The sequence below is a fragment of the Planococcus citri genome, chromosome 1 (genome assembly GCF_950023065.1).
Source record: "Planococcus citri chromosome 1, ihPlaCitr1.1, whole genome shotgun sequence".
Classification (NCBI taxonomy): domain Eukaryota; kingdom Metazoa; phylum Arthropoda; class Insecta; order Hemiptera; family Pseudococcidae; genus Planococcus; species Planococcus citri.
This window is the reverse complement of record NC_088677.1, coordinates 57451521-57471101: the sequence shown is the minus strand read 5'-3', so window position 1 is coordinate 57471101 and position 19581 is coordinate 57451521. Positions and strand designations below refer to the sequence as shown.

Sequence of the window (19581 nt, the reverse complement as noted above, 5' to 3'; positions counted from 1 at the left end):
AAATTAACAATCAACAAACGCGGTAGAAAAATTCATTTTTAATATAAAAATAATACATTAGGTAATAATGACACATAATATATACAATAAATACAAATTCTTCAGCACTTTTCAATTGATACCATACCTACCTCAACTTTTCAAATCTTAGCACAGTGCCTTGGTTTGTTTATAAAATTTACCATGACAACATAAAAAATAATGGAGATAAATATGTAATATAATACTAATTATTTAAAATACAACATGTCAAATTCAGTAACAAATCAATCCGAAAAGGATTTTTTTCTAGATATACTTACTTTAGGATTAGTAACAAAACTGAGTAAGTGATAATCGATTTCTCATTATTTGTATCTGAATATTTTAACATCTCGTTACTTTTGTCCTTCAAGAAAATACAAAAACCATCGTCTCTCTCAACATCGAAAACCGCATACCATGCAACCGTTTAACAATCAGCGCTTGGGAACAAAATAATTCTATAACTTTGCCCCAAGACTTGAAAGAATTCTACGCTTCGACCGATGGCTTTTTTTTAACATGGAAAAGTCAAACAGAAGACTACAAAGGGGAAAGTACGTATAGTTTACCAAAATCCTAGAATAGCCATTTACAAAGCTGTGTGTAGTTATGAGATAATTTTATAAAAGGAGATTCACTCGTTGCTAGCGGCGAAGTAAAAATAAACTCGTTGACGTACGTTCGTAAACTTCGTTTCGGAAATCAGCGTAAATTCGACGATCATCACTTACATTACCATAATCCTAGAAAACAGAAAAAAGAACGCGAACAATTAAGAGCTAATCAAATGATGGCATTTGCGCTGAGTCAACATAACGATGCGGGAACTATATGCTTGGTTTATCATTTGAACGATCAAACGGATCACAATTCAGCTGCGAATAGAAAAGCGCCGATCACGTCTTCCATTTGGTTATTAGACACCGGAAACAGTTGGCATTTTTTAGCTGATGACTTTTCATCGTATTTTAGAATGATGTTGATTCATTTAGGATTGAAACAATGGCAGTTGAAGTTCACTGACATTGGATTAACGACTAGTACAAAAGTAAGTTCGATATTAACGAAGCCTGAATATCATGAATATTTAAAAATTTTGAAAATTTTACAGAGAATAATGACCCTATTGGCACCTCATCTATTATTAGAAGATTTTCCAAATAATTCTAACGACGTACCGAAAAATATCATCAATACGAGTCTCTTTAAAATGGGATACGGACCATCGAGGACGAAATCCGCCAAGGAGAAAAACGAAACGCAGACGAAAAAAAATAGTACTTAAAATGAGAATTTTTTTCACGTAAAATATGCGAAATTTATTTCATATAAAATAATGAAAATGAATTATACTTAATATATTAAACAATCACAACATGAAATTTACCAACTTTTAAACATAATTCGTTAAGATTGTTTTTGTGGCAATGGTTCTGGTTTCTGCCATCTTTCACCTAGTTCTCCTTCGGCGAAGGTTATAAATGAACAGAATCCATCGGTCGATGATACTACTAGCAACAGACCATCATTAGACCTGAAAAAAATTGGATCGTTAAATTCGGCATTGAAACGTTGATATAATTATATTTCTTCATTTACCATGACAAATCAGTAATTCGAGTGTAGTGAATATCTGTAACTAAGCCAAACGGAGAAGCGTGATCGGTATCGTATAAGAGTACATGGTTTTTGGTAGCTACTGCGATAACCATTTTATATGGTAAATCGAATATCTTTTTCTCGTTCGTTTTACTCGACTGAAAGAGAATAGGACAACACCGGACAGCAACGGAGAATTGGTCTCCGGAAGGATAATACATTACAGGCCTGAAAATTTAGAAAAATTATTAAGCCGAGAAAATAAAATACAAATAATTTACGGTTTAAAAATTTATAACGTACTCGTTGAAACTATTTCGCGAAAAAATGTAAGTGGCATTTTTCGGTTTGGAAGCGTTTTCTGAATTCGACGATGATTGTGGTACAGTTTGTGTTTCTAGAATACCAGAAGGAACTATTAGAAGACTGCCATCGGGTGAAAATGATAACCGTCGATAGAATGTTTTCAATGTATCGTCGTGAAATATCTTAGTCGCATGTGGTGGCTCTTCTTTTGGTGTTTGCTGTGGAATAACTGCTTTGCTACATTGACAGACTAAATTTTTTTTCTCTGTAGAAAACACTCGTAGAGTTCTGAGGATAAAATGTTTCGTTAATATAACATTCCGGTTCGAGCTCAAATCGTAAATGGTCAAGTTTACCTATCACTACTTAAAGTAGCTACATATTTGAGTAAAGGATCCCAAGAAACACCTTGCACAAATCCTTTGTGTTCTCTAAAAACATGAACCTTTGTTCCTGCAATCAAAACAATCATTTTAGTACACTTATGTAAGGGTACGCGTTGATTTGTACACGATACCCCCTCGGGGGGTGTTTCATCATGATGATGTGGAATTTTGTACATCAACTATCTCTGAGGTTCCAAAAAATAAACATAAGGAACAATGGATAGAATATTTAAAGGCTTGAACAAATTTCGCTGGTGATTTTTCAAAATTTTCAATACGATGAGAAAACAGGCCTACGTCACGCGTAGAAAATTCACTCGAGTTCGCTAAAAATAATAAAGGAAGTTCAACTCAACTCGATCTTAAATTTTAAATCTTGAGAAACCTTTTCCAAGTCAAACAACACGATTTTCTTTTAAAAAATTGGTTAATTTTGGAGAAAATGATCAAGTGTGACTTCTTACTACAGTTTTACATCAATTTTCAAGGATAAAACTGCCTGATCAGGTAACTCACCAGTAACTATGTTCCACATTACAGCAGTATTATCAACTGAACCGCTGACTAAATGCGTCGAATCGGAAGACCAACTGAGATCATATACATCGTCAATATGTAACCTTAGGGTTTTAGCACAAGTCCAATGTTCTTTGTTATCATCTGTTTCTAAATCGCTAAAATCCGGATTGTCGCTGTCTTTTTTCTTCTTCCAAACCAAAACGACCGATTCTACGTTATATAATGATTAAATTAGAATACTGGTACATCATGATACGTGATGAGTACTAATAAACGTGATTTACCATCATCGCCAGAAGCTAAATATTCACCGGAAGGAGAAAAACGAACGATATTCACCGCTTTTTGATGACGAGTTAGGTCAGCAACAAATTCTATGTCAGATACACCTTTAGAAGCAGCAGTGTATTCGTAATGAATGTACCAAATCTGCAAAAGAAAAAAAGTAAGTGATTGTTGGGTAACTGAATGCTTTTTCGGTTGGACTTACCAAAATGTGAGTATCTGAGCCACCGGACGCGAGACGGTAGACATTTTCATTCACTGCGCGAGGTTGAATATCAATGCTAAAAACTGGATCACGATTGTGCCATGCTATTTCAGGAGTTAAACACTTCATTTTGATTATTGTTTACGGGTATCGAACAAATTCAAGGTGCTGAAACAGAACAAAATCAATACATGTGAGTATAATGCTCAAATATAGAGAAACTGCAGAGTTGAAAAAGGAAAACTTACTTCAATCTTATTTCATACTTGGGAACTTCGAAGAATACACGATCACTTCGCGGTAACTAATTAATCAGCCTTAATAATATTAATTTACATCTAATTGTTCGGATTTTTGACTAACAATAAGAAAAATACTCCGGAAAAAATAAAATAATAAAGGCGCGCTTTCCTTATCACAAAACTTGAAATAAAAATCCATTCAAAATTTCGCAAGGTTGGAGCCTCAAGGTTGAGTCGATGCATAAAGATTGGAACACTTTTCTTGTAATTCACGATTTTTGTGACGTCATCGTCGGCAAAAGTTGAGTCAACCCGAAACCAAAACCCAAAAACAAATTTGCAGGCCAAGATCTCAGCGTAATCACAACATGCGTGACATCTTTTTATGATCGCGTGGTGAATAATTTCTATTTTCTGGGTGGAAAAGTTTATTAAATCAGCAAAATGGTGAGTAAATATTCTATTTTATGTTATTTATTTGTTCTTGTATGATTCCGGTGTGGATCTATTGTAAAAACTCGCTATGAGAAGATGTGTTTGTTGAAACACTTTTGTCTTCTTCACTGTTCCGGTATTCATTATCACTGTACGCTAATCTTGAGTATATTTTCGTATTTGTACAGAGAGTCCGCTGTTCCGAGCTCCGAACCAAGGATAAAAAGGATCTAACCAAACAGCTCGATGAGCTGAAGACAGAATTGGCCAACTTGAGAGTGGCCAAAGTGACCGGTGGTGCAGCTTCCAAGTTGTCCAAAATGTGAGTATTTTTTCTCTAAAATCTTACTTTTTCATACGACGTGATATTAATTTCGCCGTCTACATTTTTCAGTCGTGTTGTACGCAAAGCCATCGCCAGAGTCTACATTGTTATGCACCAGAAACAAAAAGAAAATCTGCGTAAATTATTCAAAGTAAGTACCGTAGGATTCGTCAACGTTCGCCTGCTTATGGATTCTTGCTAATCAACGTTGTTTGTTTTTAGAACAAGAAATACAAGCCTTTAGACTTGAGACCCAAGAAAACGAGAGCCTTACGCCGTGCATTGACCAAGAAAGAACGTAATATCAAGACAATGAAGCAGATTAGGAAAAACCAAGCTTTTCCACCTAGGTTATTCGCTGTTAAGGCTTAAGATTTTTTTGTAAGTCTTCGTTTATTGTATTTAAATAAAATATTTTCATTAATTCTGATACGGTGTTACGTATTTTAAAACCTGAATTTTATGATTTACATCGATTTCTACGAGTGAGGTGATTGCACTATCGAAAACACAGCACCCGAAAATACTCCAAAATTACGAGTTATATTGTATTTGGTATTTATTTTGCGTGAGTAATCTGTAGTTTGTATTGAGGTTTGTCACGAATTTTATAGCTGATCGGTAAATACAAGTCTTCATTTGCGATTTGCGTCGCATTTTATTCACAATAAACTGTCGATTCGACGAGATCTGAGGTTTTAATTTGTTCGGCAATAAAATTATCTTTATCTTGTTGTTCCACGAGGAGTATCAGCAACTTTATTACACCGAAATATTGATGTTTTATTTGATCAAGAATTAATATTATCTAAAAACTTGACACGAGTACTTCATGTACTTCTTAAATAATTTCAAATCAACAATGGAGTATTCCACCAGCGACCGCCGGTACAAGTTCAGGTTGGCGATACGGAATCATCTACTTAGTCTTTCAGACAAAGAGTAAGTAGCAGTAATTTACATCATTTTATGATTAAAATTGGAACTTTATTTAAAATACTCCTTCGCAGCGCAAAATGGGTGTAAGAAACAGGAATAGCGCCGAATGCGCGAACAGCGATTCGATTGAAGAAGATGAAACTGATATTATTTACGGTTTAGATGATTCTCCTCCTTGGTATTTATCTATTTTCATGGCTCTGCAGGTATTTAGATTGAGTTATCGAATACAATTAATAAGATCTGAAAAATTATTGGATATATTAAATTTAAATTGAGCTTTTATGTTTCTTCAAGCATTATTTAACAATGATTGGAGCCATTGTTTCAATTCCTTTCATTCTTACGCCCGCTTTGTGCATGAAAGACGATGATCCAGCCAAAGGGTACATTATTTCGACGATGATTTTTGTCACCGGAATAGTAACTTTCATTCAAGTCACTTTCGGATGTCGGTAATAACAATAATCTGCATTTAAATTTTGGAATTACGGTTTTTAAATATTGTACTGATACCTATTTTCATTTTGAAATAGTTTACCAATTGTGCAAGGTGGCACTATATCATTTTTAGTACCTACTTTGGCTATCTTGAACCAGCCACAGTGGCGATGCCCTTCTAGCGATATTTTAGATGCCATGTCCGCTGAAAATAGAACTGAAGTGTGGCAGCTTCGAATGCGTGAATTATCAGGTGCTATCATAGTGTCTGCTCTGTTTCAAACGATAATCGGATACTGTGGTAGGTATTCGTTACGTCATTTAAAAACAAATGTAACGACTAACGACAAAAAATTAAAACTACATACATGGGCCCCTTTTGAAATTTGTTTAGGTATTATTGGCATGATATTAAAATTCGTTACACCTTTAACTATCGTACCCACGGTCTCGCTGGTTGGATTATCCTTATTTGAAAATGCTGCTGAAGCGTCTTCTAAGCATTGGGGGATAGCAATGTTGTAAGCGTATTATTAATTTTTAAAGAATTAATTTTAAAATTATTATGGTTCATCAGCACTAAACTTGTGTTTCTTGTAGAACTATCTTCTTACTGACAGTCTTTTCATTATGCATGTCAGAAGTAAAAGTGCCTTTAGTCGTTTACAGAAAAGGACTCGGTTTGAAAATAACTTGGTTCAGAGTATTCAAACTGTTCCCTGTACGTATTGCTTCTGAATTCACGTAATATGTAGACTGCAGTTATTAAGTACCTATCAATCAATTCCACTTATGATTTGAGCTACCTTCATAATTCGTTGCTAATCCCATCGTATAGGTCCTACTGACTATCGTTATCATGTGGATTATCTGCGGAGTCTTGACAGCAGTCAATTATTTACCTCCAGGTCATCCGGCTCGTACTGATGCTAAAATAGAAATTGTACGACGCGCAGCCTGGATCAGAGTTCCATACCCAGGTATCTTTGTAGTTGATTTATTCCTCAATTAGCACATTCGTAATTTTAAATTCTAGGCCTAGTTTAATAATGTACATACTCACCTACAGTACATTTGCCTATTTTTGTCAGGTCAGTGGGGTTGGCCTACAGTTAGTGTTTCTTCAGTACTTGGAATGATGGCTGGAGTTCTAGCATGTACGATAGAATCACTCGGATATTATCCAACTGTAGCAAAAATGTGTGGTAAATACGATTAAATTTAGATACTTAATATTTCAAAAATGATTTTAAATCGATTTCGATTTTATACGAGGACTTGGTATTCTTTTGCAGGTGGCCCACCTCCACCAGTTCATGTAATTAATAGAGGTATTGGTACAGAAGGCTTGGGTACAATTTTAGCTGGAATTTGGGGTAGTGGAAATGGTACCAATACATTTGGTGAAAATGTAGGCACTATTGGAGTTACCAAAGTAATTATTCTTATCACTTTCCTAGCTGTTGTAGGTATAAAAAGTAGGATGAAATCGCCTATGACTGGTTCAAAAAAAAAAATGATGAAGCAAAGTTGACTAATTTGGTTTAAATTCTTGTTTATGGGATGGTTCAACGTCTTTAACGATTGCGAGAAAAAAAATTGGTCAAAGTTGACCACTTCAGGCGGGGAACAACTCGTTTCCAAACTATTTTATGGTCAATGGAGCAGCGACCACCATTCGAAAAATTTTGAAAAAAATCACCAGTGCTAGAAAATACACTGAGAATGTAAAAATGATTTTTTTGGTATTTTTCCAGATTTTGGACTCTCCTCTACAATAATAATTCAAAGTTTTCTAAATAGATTTTGAGATGGTTGTTGGGGAGGGGGGGGGGGTCAAAATTTAAAAAAAATAATCGAGGTCAATACCCTGAAGAATCTTTACCTTTACAAGTTTCAAATCAATCGGTTGAAAACTGCTGAAATCAGCGTAATTCGAGTCAACTGCAGTTTCAGTTTTACCGTTCTTACAATTATAGGCTCAGACTTTGAAGATGCACAATTTTAGAGTTGTATTTATCAATTTTTCTAGATTGGTAGTCGAAGAGTGATACAATTTGCTTGCTTGCTCATGTTATTACAAGGTGTTATTAATAAATTCGGAGCTGTATTTATTGTCATACCAGAACCAATTATTGGTGGAATATTCTGCGTTATGTTTGGAATGATAACTGCTTTCGGTAACGTGAAAATCACTTCTATCAGTCGTAAAAAATTCTTAATTTACCTAAAATTTTTATTTCATTGCTTTTCAGGGTTATCAACGTTACAATATGTCAACTTGAATTCAGCTCGTAATTTATACATTATCGGATTTTGTTTGTTTTTCTCTTTGGTAGGTAATTTAATTGATAATCGAGTGGATAGCTGTGAGTTTGTGTTTTTCCAACATTTGATTACTGAAGGAGTTTTATGTTTATATTGATTTTAGGTTTTACCAAAATGGATGATTGCTCACCCAAATGTCATCCAAACTGGAAATGCGACTCTGGATAACATAATTACTGTGCTTCTCAGCACTAGTATATTAGTTGGAGGCTTTTTAGGGTGCTTGATGGATAATATTATACCAGGTACTGTACCGATTAAACCCAACGATAGACCTATTAACGATGCTTCAATATTTGTAACAATTTCGGAGTTGTCAAATAACTGTATTTTTATTCTCAAGGCACGCCTGAAGAACGTGGAATAATTGCTTGGGCTGATCAAATGAAACTAACCAAAGACGACGATACCGAAGCTGCTCAAGTATCTGGTAGCACTTACGATTTCCCAATAGGAATGGACCTTATTCGAAGGTACTTATCGCTTTCTTTTATCTTTTCTGTTATACTCAACAGCTCATTGCTACCTACGAGTGAGTAGAGGTACATAGGTAATCTAATTCATATTGCTATGGTTATTTTCAGTTGGAAATGGACTTCGTTTATTCCGTGTTCGCCTACCTACAAAATGAAGCTTTAAATTACACTACGCATTAACCAAAAAAAAAAAAAAAAAAAAAAAAAAAAAAACATCAAGACAAAAAATCAGATTGAGGAAACACCAAGCTTCTCCTATCAAATTATTAAAATTTTCCGAAATTACCTACTGGAAAATTACGAGTTGTATTGTACATTAGATATTTATTTTGCATGAGTAATCTATAATTTTTGTCGAAATTTGTCACGAATTTTATGACTGATTTGTGAATACCATTCAGCATTTTACTCATAATAAACACCTGTCAATTCTACGAGATCTGAAGTTTTTAATTTATTCGACAATAAAGTTAGGTACCTATCTTTATCTTGTTGTTTTACAAGGAGTATCAGCATTCAGCAACTTCGTTGTATCAAAATATAGATGTTTTATTTGTATAATCATTAATTATTATCTATCAAGTTGACAAGAGTAAGTACTTCATGTACTCCTTGAATAATATTTCAAATCAAATCAACAATCGAGTATTCCATCAGCGGCCACCGCGACAAGTTCAGGTTACCCTGCTCGATTTTTCTGACAAACTGTAAGTAGTTGTGCTAATTTGCATTATTGATGGTTAAGATCGGAAATTTTGGATTGAATAAGTACTTCCTTGCAGCGCAATATGGTAGTAAAAAATAAGAATAGTACCGAATGCGCGAACAACGATTCGACTGAAGAAGATAACGATATTGTTTGCGGTTTAGATGATGCACCTCCATGGTATTTATGCATTTTTATGGCTCTGCAGGTAGGTATTTAACCGAGTAATCGAATATAGCAGATTGGATCTAAAGAATGTTAAGTAATTGTACCTATATTACTTTTCTTTTAGCATTATTTAACCATGATTGGAGCTATTGTATCAATTCCTTTCATACTTACGCCTGCGCTATGCATGAAAGAAGATGATCCGGCCAAAGGGTACATTATCTCGACGATGATATTTGTCACCGGAATAGTAACTTTCATTCAGGTCACTTTTGGATGTCGGTAATAACGATAATCTGTATTTTGATTTAGAAATTACGGTTTTCAAATATCGTACTAATACCTACCTATTTTTTCATTTTCAAATAGTTTACCTATTGTGCAAGGTGGCACTATCTCATTTCTAATACCTACTTTGGCTATTTTACACCAGCCGCAGTGGCGATGCCCTTCTAGCGATATTTTAAATGCTATGTCTGCTGAAAATAGAACTGAATTGTGGCAGCTTCGAATGCGTGAATTATCAGGAGCCATCATAGTGTCTGCTGTGTTTCAAACAATAATCGGATACTGCGGTAGGTACCTACTATGGTCATTTTATGATGCACTTATTTATTTAAACAAGCAAAAAAAAATTAAAATTATGAAATTCCTTTGGAAATTTTTTTAGGGATCATTGGTATGGTATTAAAATTCGTTACACCTATCACTATTGTTTGCGCAATCTCGCTGGTTGGATTATCCTTATTTGAGATTGCTGCTGAATCGTCTTCCAAGCATTGGGGAATCGCAATGTTGTAAGATGATTAATTTTCGAAGAATTATGTCTAATTTTAAAATGATCGTTCTTTATTCAAGTTATGAAATTTTTTTAGAACCATCTTCTTACTGACAGTCTTTTCATTATGCATGTCAGAAGTGAAAGTGCCGTTAGTCGGTTACAGAAAAGGATACGGTTTGAAAATAACTTGGTTCAGATTGTTCAAATTGTTCCCTGTACGTATTCCTAACGTATTCCTACTTACAATAAGGGAATCTTTGTATCTTGTCGACTCCGATCGAACTGAAATTTGGCTCACTGAAAGAGCATGTCATCTAGACCTCAGGACCATATTTTCAGCTGCCGAAATTGATTTTTCGATTTTTGGCAAATTTTTGAAAATGGCGAAAATAGTCTACTAGTGGTAAAATAATTTTCTAAAAAAAAAGCAAACATAGAGATAAAAATCTGAAACTCGGTTTATAAACTAAAGTTGACCTCTCTAATCGATTGCCACTATTTTCCGGTCGATCTGGTGCCATCCCAGCAAAAGTTGTTCTTTTTCAGCAATTTTAAATTACCTACTCCAGAAGAATTTTCTCAAAATTTCCCTTAGGTATCTCTTAAAGTTGACCTACCCTCACAATAATGGAAGATTGAAGATTAAAAAGCACATCTTTACAGGATGGAAAAAATGAACGTTGAGTGAATAGAATTGCCAAATCGTTATTTTATTGGGGCAGCATTGTGAGCGATTTGAAATTTCTGAAGATGAGTCAAATTTTGCTGCAGGCTTCGGATCGGGCTGAAAATAGTGGCTATCGATGGGGGGAGGGGGGGGGAACATATAATCTGAGTTTCAGATTTTCATCTTTATGTTTGCTCTTTTTGTAGAAAATAAATTAGGTAGGTACCTACCAATTAGGCTATAATTCCGTCATTCCCAAAAAATCAACTTTGTCAGCTAAAAATTTGGTTTTGAGGTCTTGGCGACATCGACATGATTTTTCAATGTGCAAAATTTCAACTCGACCGAAGTCAATGGGTTGTAAAAGGTTCCCTTGTCATCTTGTCAGTTAATTTATATTAGGTATATTTACGTATAAAGCTCCTACCTACCTATATAATCCGTTGCCAATCTCATCATAGGTCTTACTGACTATTGTTATCATGTGGGTTATCTGCGGCGTCTTGACAGCAACCAATTACTTACCTTCAGGTCATCCAGCTCGCACCGATACTAAAATAGATATTGTACGAAATGCAGCTTGGATCAGAATTCCATACCCAGGTAGGTTCATCACTCATCAGCATCAATTCAAACATTTGGGCCTAATTTAATACCTACCTACATGCACGTTTACCTATTTTCGTCAGGTCAGTGGGGTTGGCCTACAGTGAGTATTTCTTCAGTACTCGGAATGATGGCAGGAGTACTAGCTTGTACGGTAGAATCACTCGGATATTATCCAACAGTAGCGAAAATGAGTGGTAAATGCTATATCAAATTCAAATGTTTCTAAGTTAACCTCAAATCGATTTTAAATGCGAACTTGAATTCGTTTATAGGTGGTCCACCGCCACCAGTTCATGTAATTAACAGAGGTATTGGTACCGAAGGCTTGGGTACAATTTTAGCTGGAATATGGGGTAGTGGAAATGGTGCCAATACATTTGGTGAAAATGTAGGCACTATTGGAGTTACCAGAGTAATTATCCTTTTCAATCCCTTGTTTACTGTAAATTTTTAAGGCGCAAAGTTTCAGAATTTTTACCTATCTGCCAATTTTTCTAGATTGGTAGTCGAAGAGTTATCCAATTTGCTTGTTTGCTCATGTTATTACAAGGTGTGATTAATAAATTTGGAGCTGTATTTATTGTTATACCAGAACCGATTATTGGTGGAATATTCTGCGTTATGTTTGGAATGATAGCTGCTATCGGTAACGTGAGCCGTTACAAAAAATCCTTAATTTAGGCTACCTAGGTATTTGAAATTTTTATATCATTTATTTTTCAGGATTATCAACTTTACAATATGTCAATTTGAATTCAGCTCGTAATTTATACATCATTGGATTTTGTTTGTTTTTCTCTTTGGTAGGTACTTAATTAATTATTATTTAATTATTTATAGTAAGCAAATAACTTTGAGCTAGCATTTTTCCTACGATCGATTACTTGCATTCATCGAATTTAGGTACTACCAAGGTGGATGATTGCTCACCCAAATGCCATTAATACTGGAAATGCGACAGTGAATAACGCAATTACTGTGCTTCTCAGCACCAGCATATTAGTTGGAGGTTTTTTAGGATGTCTTATGGATAATGTAATTCCAGGTAAGGTACACTCATTAAATCCAATGTTCTCGATGCTCAATACCTAATTGGTTAATAATGTCGAATTTCATTTTTATTCTCAAGGCACGCTAGAAGAACGTGGAATTATTGCTTGGGCTGATCAAATGAAACTGTCCAAAGATGACGATACCGAAGCTGCTCAAGTATCTAGCAGCACTTACGATTTTCCAATCGGAATGAACCTCATAAGAAGGTACTTATAGCTTCAGTTTTGAACAAAAAGAGTACCTACCCAACCTATAACATTTCTAATGTTCAATTCCTACGTAATAGTTACATTATGATAATTCTAATTTAATTCACATCGACATGATTATTTTCAGATGGAAATGGACTTCATTCATTCCATGTTCGCCTACTTACAAAATGAAGCTTTAAATTTCGAAAATTACGCAAAATCTAAATTTACAATTTCACACCAGTCGCGAAAAAGCTTTAGAATTTGCATTATTATACAGCAGCTTGAATGTAAAATTATCGTTATAATATCCTGTTTTAATTTTGTGTGCTTCAAGTGAACGTATCAAATAAATCAAATAGGTATCAACATTTTTACAACATAATTATATTCATTCATGTTATATCACGATACGTAAATTCATTAATACACTACTTAAATACTAAAAAAATACAAAACTGTTAAATATGATAAAAAAATATTAAGGAATCACTAAACGAATAAAAATAAATAAGTTATCATATTAATAAATGGAGCACAATTCAAATATGTAACAAACATCACAGACAAAATAAGAAAATTCCGCCAGGTTTTATTTTGACGATGCTTCAGAATTTTTCGTATATTTTTCAAGTTGAGCTTCTAAAAAACGAATTCTGTTTTCGGCTCGATCCAATTCTTCATTCCTCCTGTAAGATAAGAATTTCGTATTACAATAAAGTCCACCTCTCATTTACACAGCGGATATAGGATGCATTATACTCACTTCGTTAATAACTCATTCGAATAATCCTTCAAAATTTCGTATCGATTATGCAATAGACGATTATTTTCTTCGTGTTGTTCGGCGGCCTTTTTCAGTTCAATTTCGTTGTGGATCACGTTCTGTAATGTTGTTCTTAACTCAGCCTCTGTAGCAGCCATGGCTTGAGTTAATTCCGTTAATTCCCTGATATCTTCTTTGAGTTTGGCGTTTTCTTCTCGTAAATCGAGTAATTCGGTATCGTGCGTTTGCGTTTTCACGTTAACTTTCCTACGAAAAAATAAATCAAACAAAAACAATAGGTAAATGATGAAGCATTATACGCATAAAATTGTAGATTATATTCGCTCACTTGTTCGGTTCTTCTATGTAAAGCAACTTGGTCTCTTCGAGCTGAGGTTCGTCATCAACGTCGATCGACTTATTAACTTCATCACCGGATGATTTTGTTGCCCCGGTCTAAACAGAGAAAAAAATTACATCAAAAAGTCTGTTATACGTAGAACCGATGAATAAATATCTTGAAAAATATACCTGAGTAGCTGTATATTTTTCAAAATATCCTATCGACATGTCCAATAGCGAAGCTGCGGGTGCATCAGAGGAGACTTTCGGTGAAGCATGTTTGAGTTTTCGCTTAGGTGTGCAGATTGCTGAATAAAAAGTAGGCGAATTCCTAAAGAACGACTGCTTAGGAGATACCAGCGAGTGTTTAGCAGATGGAGTAGATTTCGCCGAAACGGAACGAGCACTGCTGCAGTAATCTGCGTTGAAACTGGAATCGTATATGGCGGACAGATCCGACTGAGGAGGCAGTTTTCTTATCGGGGTTTTAAATATCAATTCGTTCGGATCGACAGGAGCGAAGGTGATGGTAGATTTGTCGAAACCAAACTCAGGTTTAGGTTCTGATTCAACCTCGGGTTCAGGTACCAATTGAGAAGACGTTACTACTTGCGTTGAATTCAACACGTTTTCAGTAGGTTGAGCTTCGGAAGAAGTCAAAATTACAGTTTGGTTCGTCGCCGATTCGGGCTCCAATTCGGTACTTTGGATGTTGATCGCTAGGCAAGATTTTCGATCATTGGTATTATCTTGTTCAAGGTCCACTTCGGACGCGTTTTGTTCTTCGCTCGTCTCGTTTTCGTTGATTTCAGGTATACTTTCCAAGTTGGAGTACGATCGGTTTATACCAGGGGGTAGTTTCATCATCTGAAGCATTTCAGGAGCAATATTCGAATCGACCGGATCGGTTACGTCCATCTCGTCGCTGGAATTAGACGGCGAATCGTGTTCGTTGAAATCTTCCAAGTGATCGGCGACGCTTGAAAGATCTACTTGTGTTCGCCATTTGTTGCTCAATTCAGTTGGCGAGTTAGGAGGTATAGGTGATGCTATATCATCCATCTGTACTGCGTGTATATCGAATCGAGCAGGTGAATTGCTACGTTGAGGCGAAGGCGATCCGTGTATTATTACAGTAGCATCGCATGACTTGATATTCGAAACGTTCAAAAGATCAGACTGCTCAGGCGTTTGTTCTTCTGTCGCGTCACTCGAAACCGCATCAACTTCGTTAGTCAACTCTATCACCGAATCTTTGGTTAACATATCCTCATTTTGATTCAGTGCGGGAGTAGTTATAGAGGTAGAAAGATCGTCGGCAATTTCGAATCGACTCGGACTGCTTTTTAGAATCTCTTCACTGCTATGTGTAAGCACAACGGTGATTTCTGCTTCGTTAGATGAAAGATTAACATCGGTTATGTTTTGCTTGCCACATGACTCGATATCTGCTGTCTCAGTGCAAGCATCTGTTCCGTTTCGATTGTACCCTTCGTACGACAATTTAGCAATTTTCATGATGATGTCTTTGTCCAACTCGGGTGGCTCGTTCGCGCAAGGTGACGTAGGCTCTTCAAAATTGAGTGTTCCGCTCTCCATATCAAAAGTAACAAACTTTCCGCTGTTTTTTCTAAACATTTCGCTGATTTTGTTTGAAGGAGATGAATCTTCGATCATCGCAGATGACTCATTTTCAATCGTCTGAGTAGTTTCTAAATTGATTCGTTCATCAATAGCTACGAATTTTTCGGGTTCATCGTCGATAATTCGAGTGGCTTCTAAATCGACCGTTTTATTCAAAGTAACAGAAATGTTTCCGATCTTTTCGTCTATTCCACGAGGTGATGTTTGAATAGACTCTGAATGTTCGATACGAGATGTTTCGCCTGTTTCTAAATTGGTAGTTCTGTCAAGATTATCAGATTCTGTGACATCTTCGGCAACTTTCTCGATTACTCGAGTAACTTCTAGGTCATCAGTCTGGTTGAATTTCAGCGATTCTTCATTCGGATCGACGATATCTTGGCTAGGTATTTGAGCAGATTCTAAAGATGATTTGTTAGCCTTCTTCTCAATTTCATCTTCAATAATCTGATCGAAAAAACGAACCGATCGCATAGGCGTACATCGCATTTTGCATAGCGCAATATCATCTTCGATCGATAGAAGAGATTTTATATTCGCAGATTTATTAAAGTAATCTTCGACTTCGCTTTGGGCATTTTCATCAATCATATCGACCATCTCCAAATTCGCAGATTCACTGATGGGCAAATCTGTGCTCTCTTCAGTACGATGTTCAAAAGCAGCCGGAATGATTTCAGAACCAGCACGAGCTGAACTTTTTTCGTTAGTGACATTATCAGATATTTCCGAAGAAGATTCGTTACGTTCTTCTTCGCGCGGATCCGCTTTGATGAAGAATTCAACGTTATGGATTGGTCTGATTCGACTTTCATGTGACGTTCTAGTGATCGAAATGGTGTTTAAATCCACAGATTTGTTCAACACTTCTTCAATTTTTCTAATGATGTTTTCCTCTGTTGAGTCGGTTTTTTCTAAATTCACAGTTTCGTTCAAGACTAACTTCTGGCATTGTTCTGCAAGAGTTTCAACGTCAGCCGAAATCGTGGAATTTTCTTCGTTAATTTTCTCATTGGATATTTCAACGATTTTCAAGTTGGACGTTTCTTCATTTGATTTCGTTTCGCTCAGTGTATCGTTGGCTGCTTGCGCGATTTCTAATGATTTATTGTGCTCTTTTTCGAGTGGATCGTCCTTCAGGAAGAAATCAACGTTGTGGATTGGTCTGAATCGCCTAACCTGAGGCGACCTATACTGAGACAATGACAAACGGTTCAAATCCACAGATTCGTTTAGCTTATCTACAATGGACTTTTCAAGATTTTCATGCGTCACTTCGATCTCTTCCAAATTGACGGTTTCATTTACAGCCGATTCCGAATTCTTCACCTCGGCTTTCTCAAAAGTTACCGAAGTCGTCTCCGAGACTAAACTTTGGTTCAATTCAGGACTCTGCTCGACTAGATCTTCACCGGTTTGGATTTCAGTAGAATTCGTTTGGTAGAAACTTTTACGAGATGGAGTTTGTTCGATTTCCAAATGGAAATTTTGAGAAAGTTCTAAATCGGCAGTACAATTCAACATTGTTTCATAATTATTTTGTTCAGAATCGTTTTCATCAATATTCTGATTAGTTTCCGAATCGACAACGCTGCCGGATTGTTCATAAAATGAATCATCTCCGATACTTTCCGTATCAATCGTTGCATTCAGCGAAGATGGACTACAAGTTCTTCTCGAGAATTCCATCGTTTCATTTAATTTCTTAGAATTCTTGTTAATTTCGGTAACAATTTCATCGATTGTTGTAATCGACTCTAGGGAATCTAGAGTGGCAGTATCGTTGCATTCGGCAACCACCGTAGACTGATTACTTCCGATAGAAGTGTCTTCGTTTGTTTGACTCGATTCCAAGATGACGGTTTCGTTCGATTTTATGGCAGATGTAACCGATGTTTCGTCTGATTTGTTCACATCGTCGGATTCAAATTGATCGGTAATGATTGGTTGAGAAAATGAAACACGAGTCGAATCACAAATTTCATTTGATGAAGTTTCCTCGCGAGATTCATTATTATCGTTTACGGTTTCAATTTCGGCGTCTATTTTCGCAGCAATTTCTTGCACCGGACTCGTTGTACCCGTTTGAGGCTGACTGTCTCGAATTTCCGATTCATTTACATCATTTTGATCGACGTTGGAATCATTGGACTCAAGTAGCAAGCTTTTACGAACTGAAGGCTGCATCAAGGCGTCTTCCAAGTCGACTGTATCAATACGTAATGAACCAGTTTCAGGAATACCGCCGAGTGTGAAGATGTTTTCTTCGGATTCGGTGACAAACGATGAGCGAGTTTCATTTTGAACTAAATAATCGCTGATTAAATTAAACAAGGATTCTTCCGTTTGCATATCATTTTCTTTAGTAAATGAGGCCACTTTATCGAATTGATCAGCTTGAATCGTAACATTGTTTACACTTTGATATTCAGTAAAACACAACGCAGGTTTTTCTGGCGGTTCAAAACCGAACAAAGAGCTAGCTGGATTCTCAGTTTGGGTACAAATACTTTCTCTTTTACCGAATTCGAAAGTGACGCCGGCTGTAACAGCATTAAACGACGTATCACTCAGATTAAATTCCAATTTGAAATCTTGCTCGGTGAGATATTTTTCCAAAATAAACGCTTCATCTTTCCCTTGGGATCGATTCATTTCGGCCAGAGTCGCTTCATTTACTGGTTCAGAATCGGTATTCACAAACGTAGAATTTCCTTCGTCTAATTCAGCTGTGTGTTCTTTCTCGGAAATAGAATGAAACGAAGAGTCGGCTGTGTTACAATGATCACTTGTTATATTATTAACACGTGTTTCTTCGCTGATAACGTTTCCGTCGTCGCTACAGTCGTAATAATCGGAACAATCGTCACCATTTTGACTAGTAACGGTTTCTTTATCTGATTTCGCGGAGGATAAATCAACGGTAGCATTTTCAGCGTACACTTCATTAGCTGGCGCGGAATGATGGTTATTTTTACCCATTGACGAACATTCGGAAGATGAACAACTATCATCCGATCGTGCGGCTTTTCTTTTCAAAGGAGTGGTCCATTTACACGCATTGAAACGTCTTTCGTTTACCGGTGTAGCGCCTAATTTTAAATGGCTTAGATCGTCGATCAGTGAGCTTAATACGTTGTCTTCGTTTGCCATGGTTTCTCGAGGTAATGGTTTTTTGAATATGAAACCTGTCGATCGTAGAAAAATACATCAATATGACAGCATAACAAACAAATAATTTCTATCTACATATCGAATACTCTAACTAGACGGCAATAATTGCGGTAAAAGCACTTGTTTTTCATTCCGGAATAAACACGCCATCGTATACAATAAATGGCCAATTATTACTAGTATTAAACTAACACTTACCGTCGGTCAAAGGTGGGGTGGATTCAAGACTCGTAGGTGGCTTATTTTCTTGATTATAATCATCATCAACTTCTTTGGCATTTACACTAAACAATAATAAATTATTTTTCGTTACAGGCACGGTAACATGCACAAATCTATCTACTTATACTAATATATATACAAATACGAATGATTTACCTGAAGTTTGAAGAACTTTTCAACGTATTTGGTAACGACGAAGGACTTGTTTTCTTTATTGAATCCTGTAATTGGGAACGTAGGTAATTAAAATGGCGAAGTTATCATTAAAATACAATGATCCTAAAATAGAATACTTACGTCTTGGATATTCATATCCAGATCATTTAGCACCGAAGGAGACCGAAGATTATTAGACTCCATTGAACTGATTTATAATTCAATCCTGAACATTAATTCACATTTTAACAATCAGGAAATATTGTAACTGAGTGATAAAAAGTGGATTTTACTAGTTCGAATACAAATACTCACAAGTGCGGAAATGATGTTCTACGGTTTATCGCATAATAGACAACATATTTAAACATGTACACTATAAGAAACAACTAAAACAGAGTATTTCAACTTGATTTACAATAATTTATTCTTCGTAATTCGTATCGTTTAATAATTAATAAAATGGAATGTCCGTTACCGTTTCAATTCAATTCAAGTTTTTGCGGGATAAATTCAAAGAAAATCGGTTCATCAAAAAGTCTGTCACAGAACAAAACATTCAGAATCTGATCAGGTAGGACTTTGAAGTTTG

The 19581-nt window shown here is 35.9% G+C and overlaps 6 protein-coding genes across 7 annotated transcripts; 4 read left to right on the top strand and 2 right to left on the bottom strand.

The window, feature by feature from the left end:
• Positions 1-15: 15 nt before the first annotated feature.
• Caf1-105 (chromatin assembly factor 1, p105 subunit) lies at positions 16-3725 on the bottom strand. The gene is made up of 9 exons (XM_065346631.1): positions 3573-3725; positions 3325-3492; positions 3119-3263; positions 2832-3044; positions 2286-2382; positions 1927-2217; positions 1624-1851; positions 1416-1558; positions 16-767 (listed from the first exon to the last, which is right to left on the bottom strand). Exons 2-8 carry the CDS (start codon positions 3451-3453, stop codon positions 1432-1434), a joined length of 1230 nt encoding a protein of 409 aa, XP_065202703.1. The 5' UTR covers positions 3454-3492; positions 3573-3725; the 3' UTR covers positions 16-767; positions 1416-1431.
• Positions 197-1406, top strand: LOC135833030 (tubulin polyglutamylase complex subunit 2). Its single transcript, XM_065346633.1, has 4 exons — positions 197-325; positions 396-578; positions 654-1072; positions 1136-1406. The coding sequence occupies exons 1-4, from the start codon at positions 247-249 to the stop codon at positions 1307-1309; spliced, it is 855 nt and encodes a 284-aa protein (XP_065202705.1). The 5' UTR covers positions 197-246; the 3' UTR covers positions 1310-1406.
• Positions 3726-3860: 135 nt separating the features above from the next.
• RpL35 (Ribosomal protein L35) lies at positions 3861-4756 on the top strand. Its single transcript, XM_065346636.1, has 4 exons — positions 3861-4013; positions 4190-4323; positions 4396-4477; positions 4549-4756. The coding sequence occupies exons 1-4, from the start codon at positions 4011-4013 to the stop codon at positions 4696-4698; spliced, it is 369 nt and encodes a 122-aa protein (XP_065202708.1). The 5' UTR covers positions 3861-4010; the 3' UTR covers positions 4699-4756.
• A 354-nt stretch (positions 4757-5110) lies between these two features.
• Positions 5111-8949, top strand: LOC135833022 (solute carrier family 23 member 2-like). Its single transcript, XM_065346623.1, has 14 exons — positions 5111-5268; positions 5337-5471; positions 5563-5720; positions 5802-6007; positions 6101-6227; positions 6307-6427; positions 6545-6686; positions 6798-6911; positions 7002-7141; positions 7739-7886; positions 7962-8041; positions 8138-8279; positions 8378-8507; positions 8619-8949. The coding sequence occupies exons 2-14, from the start codon at positions 5343-5345 to the stop codon at positions 8671-8673; spliced, it is 1692 nt and encodes a 563-aa protein (XP_065202695.1). The 5' UTR covers positions 5111-5268; positions 5337-5342; the 3' UTR covers positions 8674-8949.
• A 136-nt stretch (positions 8950-9085) lies between these two features.
• LOC135833025 (solute carrier family 23 member 1-like) lies at positions 9086-13054 on the top strand. 2 transcript variants are annotated; one of them, XM_065346627.1, is made up of 14 exons: positions 9086-9217; positions 9293-9424; positions 9509-9666; positions 9754-9959; positions 10055-10181; positions 10260-10380; positions 11294-11435; positions 11522-11635; positions 11714-11853; positions 11940-12087; positions 12165-12244; positions 12345-12486; positions 12571-12700; positions 12831-13054. In XM_065346627.1, the coding sequence occupies exons 2-14, from the start codon at positions 9299-9301 to the stop codon at positions 12883-12885; spliced, it is 1689 nt and encodes a 562-aa protein (XP_065202699.1). In that variant the 5' UTR covers positions 9086-9217; positions 9293-9298; the 3' UTR covers positions 12886-13054. The 2 variants fall into 2 exon arrangements, with proteins under 2 accessions (XP_065202699.1, XP_065202700.1); XM_065346628.1 differs by having other exon boundaries at positions 9149-9424.
• Positions 13053-19494, bottom strand: LOC135833018 (uncharacterized). The gene is made up of 8 exons (XM_065346612.1): positions 19305-19494; positions 19131-19215; positions 18990-19054; positions 18810-18895; positions 13983-18625; positions 13801-13907; positions 13452-13718; positions 13053-13374 (listed from the first exon to the last, which is right to left on the bottom strand). The coding sequence occupies exons 2-8, from the start codon at positions 19191-19193 to the stop codon at positions 13278-13280; spliced, it is 5328 nt and encodes a 1775-aa protein (XP_065202684.1). The 5' UTR covers positions 19194-19215; positions 19305-19494; the 3' UTR covers positions 13053-13277.
• Between the last annotated feature and the right edge of the window lie 87 nt (positions 19495-19581).

Bases quoted from the DNA above. Each gene is read 5' to 3' on its own strand.
- LOC135833030 (XM_065346633.1), top strand. From the start codon at position 247: ATGTCAAATTCAGTAACAAATCAATCCGAAAAGGATTTTTTTCTAGAT. The intron at 326-395 runs GTAAGTGATAAT...TTGTCCTTCAAG, and splicing joins AGGATTAGTAACAAAACTGA to AAAATACAAAAACCATCGTC. The intron at 1,073-1,135 runs GTAAGTTCGATA...AAAATTTTACAG, and splicing joins GATTAACGACTAGTACAAAA to AGAATAATGACCCTATTGGC.
- LOC135833025 (XM_065346627.1), top strand. From the start codon at position 9,299: ATGGTAGTAAAAAATAAGAATAGTACCGAATGCGCGAACAACGATTCG. The intron at 9,960-10,054 runs GTAGGTACCTAC...AAATTTTTTTAG, and splicing joins AACAATAATCGGATACTGCG to GGATCATTGGTATGGTATTA. The intron at 10,182-10,259 runs GTAAGATGATTA...AAATTTTTTTAG, and splicing joins CATTGGGGAATCGCAATGTT to AACCATCTTCTTACTGACAG.
- Caf1-105 (XM_065346631.1), bottom strand. From the start codon at position 3,453: ATGAAGTGTTTAACTCCTGAAATAGCATGGCACAATCGTGATCCAGTT. The intron at 3,264-3,324 runs GTAAGTCCAACC...TTTCTTTTGCAG, and splicing joins GCTCAGATACTCACATTTTG to ATTTGGTACATTCATTACGA. The intron at 2,218-2,285 runs GTAAACTTGACC...TTTTATCCTCAG, and splicing joins GCTACTTTAAGTAGTGATAG to AACTCTACGAGTGTTTTCTA.
- RpL35 (XM_065346636.1), top strand. The intron at 4,324-4,395 runs GTGAGTATTTTT...TACATTTTTCAG, and splicing joins GCTTCCAAGTTGTCCAAAAT to TCGTGTTGTACGCAAAGCCA. The intron at 4,478-4,548 runs GTAAGTACCGTA...GTTTGTTTTTAG, and splicing joins ATCTGCGTAAATTATTCAAA to AACAAGAAATACAAGCCTTT.
- LOC135833018 (XM_065346612.1), bottom strand. From the start codon at position 19,193: ATGGAGTCTAATAATCTTCGGTCTCCTTCGGTGCTAAATGATCTGGAT. The intron at 13,908-13,982 runs GTATATTTTTCA...TTCTCTGTTTAG, and splicing joins AAAAATATACAGCTACTCAG to ACCGGGGCAACAAAATCATC. The intron at 13,719-13,800 runs GTGAGCGAATAT...ATTTTTTCGTAG, and splicing joins TACATAGAAGAACCGAACAA to GAAAGTTAACGTGAAAACGC.
- LOC135833022 (XM_065346623.1), top strand. From the start codon at position 5,343: ATGGGTGTAAGAAACAGGAATAGCGCCGAATGCGCGAACAGCGATTCG. The intron at 6,687-6,797 runs GTATCTTTGTAG...TATTTTTGTCAG, and splicing joins GATCAGAGTTCCATACCCAG to GTCAGTGGGGTTGGCCTACA. The intron at 6,912-7,001 runs GTAAATACGATT...ATTCTTTTGCAG, and splicing joins AACTGTAGCAAAAATGTGTG to GTGGCCCACCTCCACCAGTT.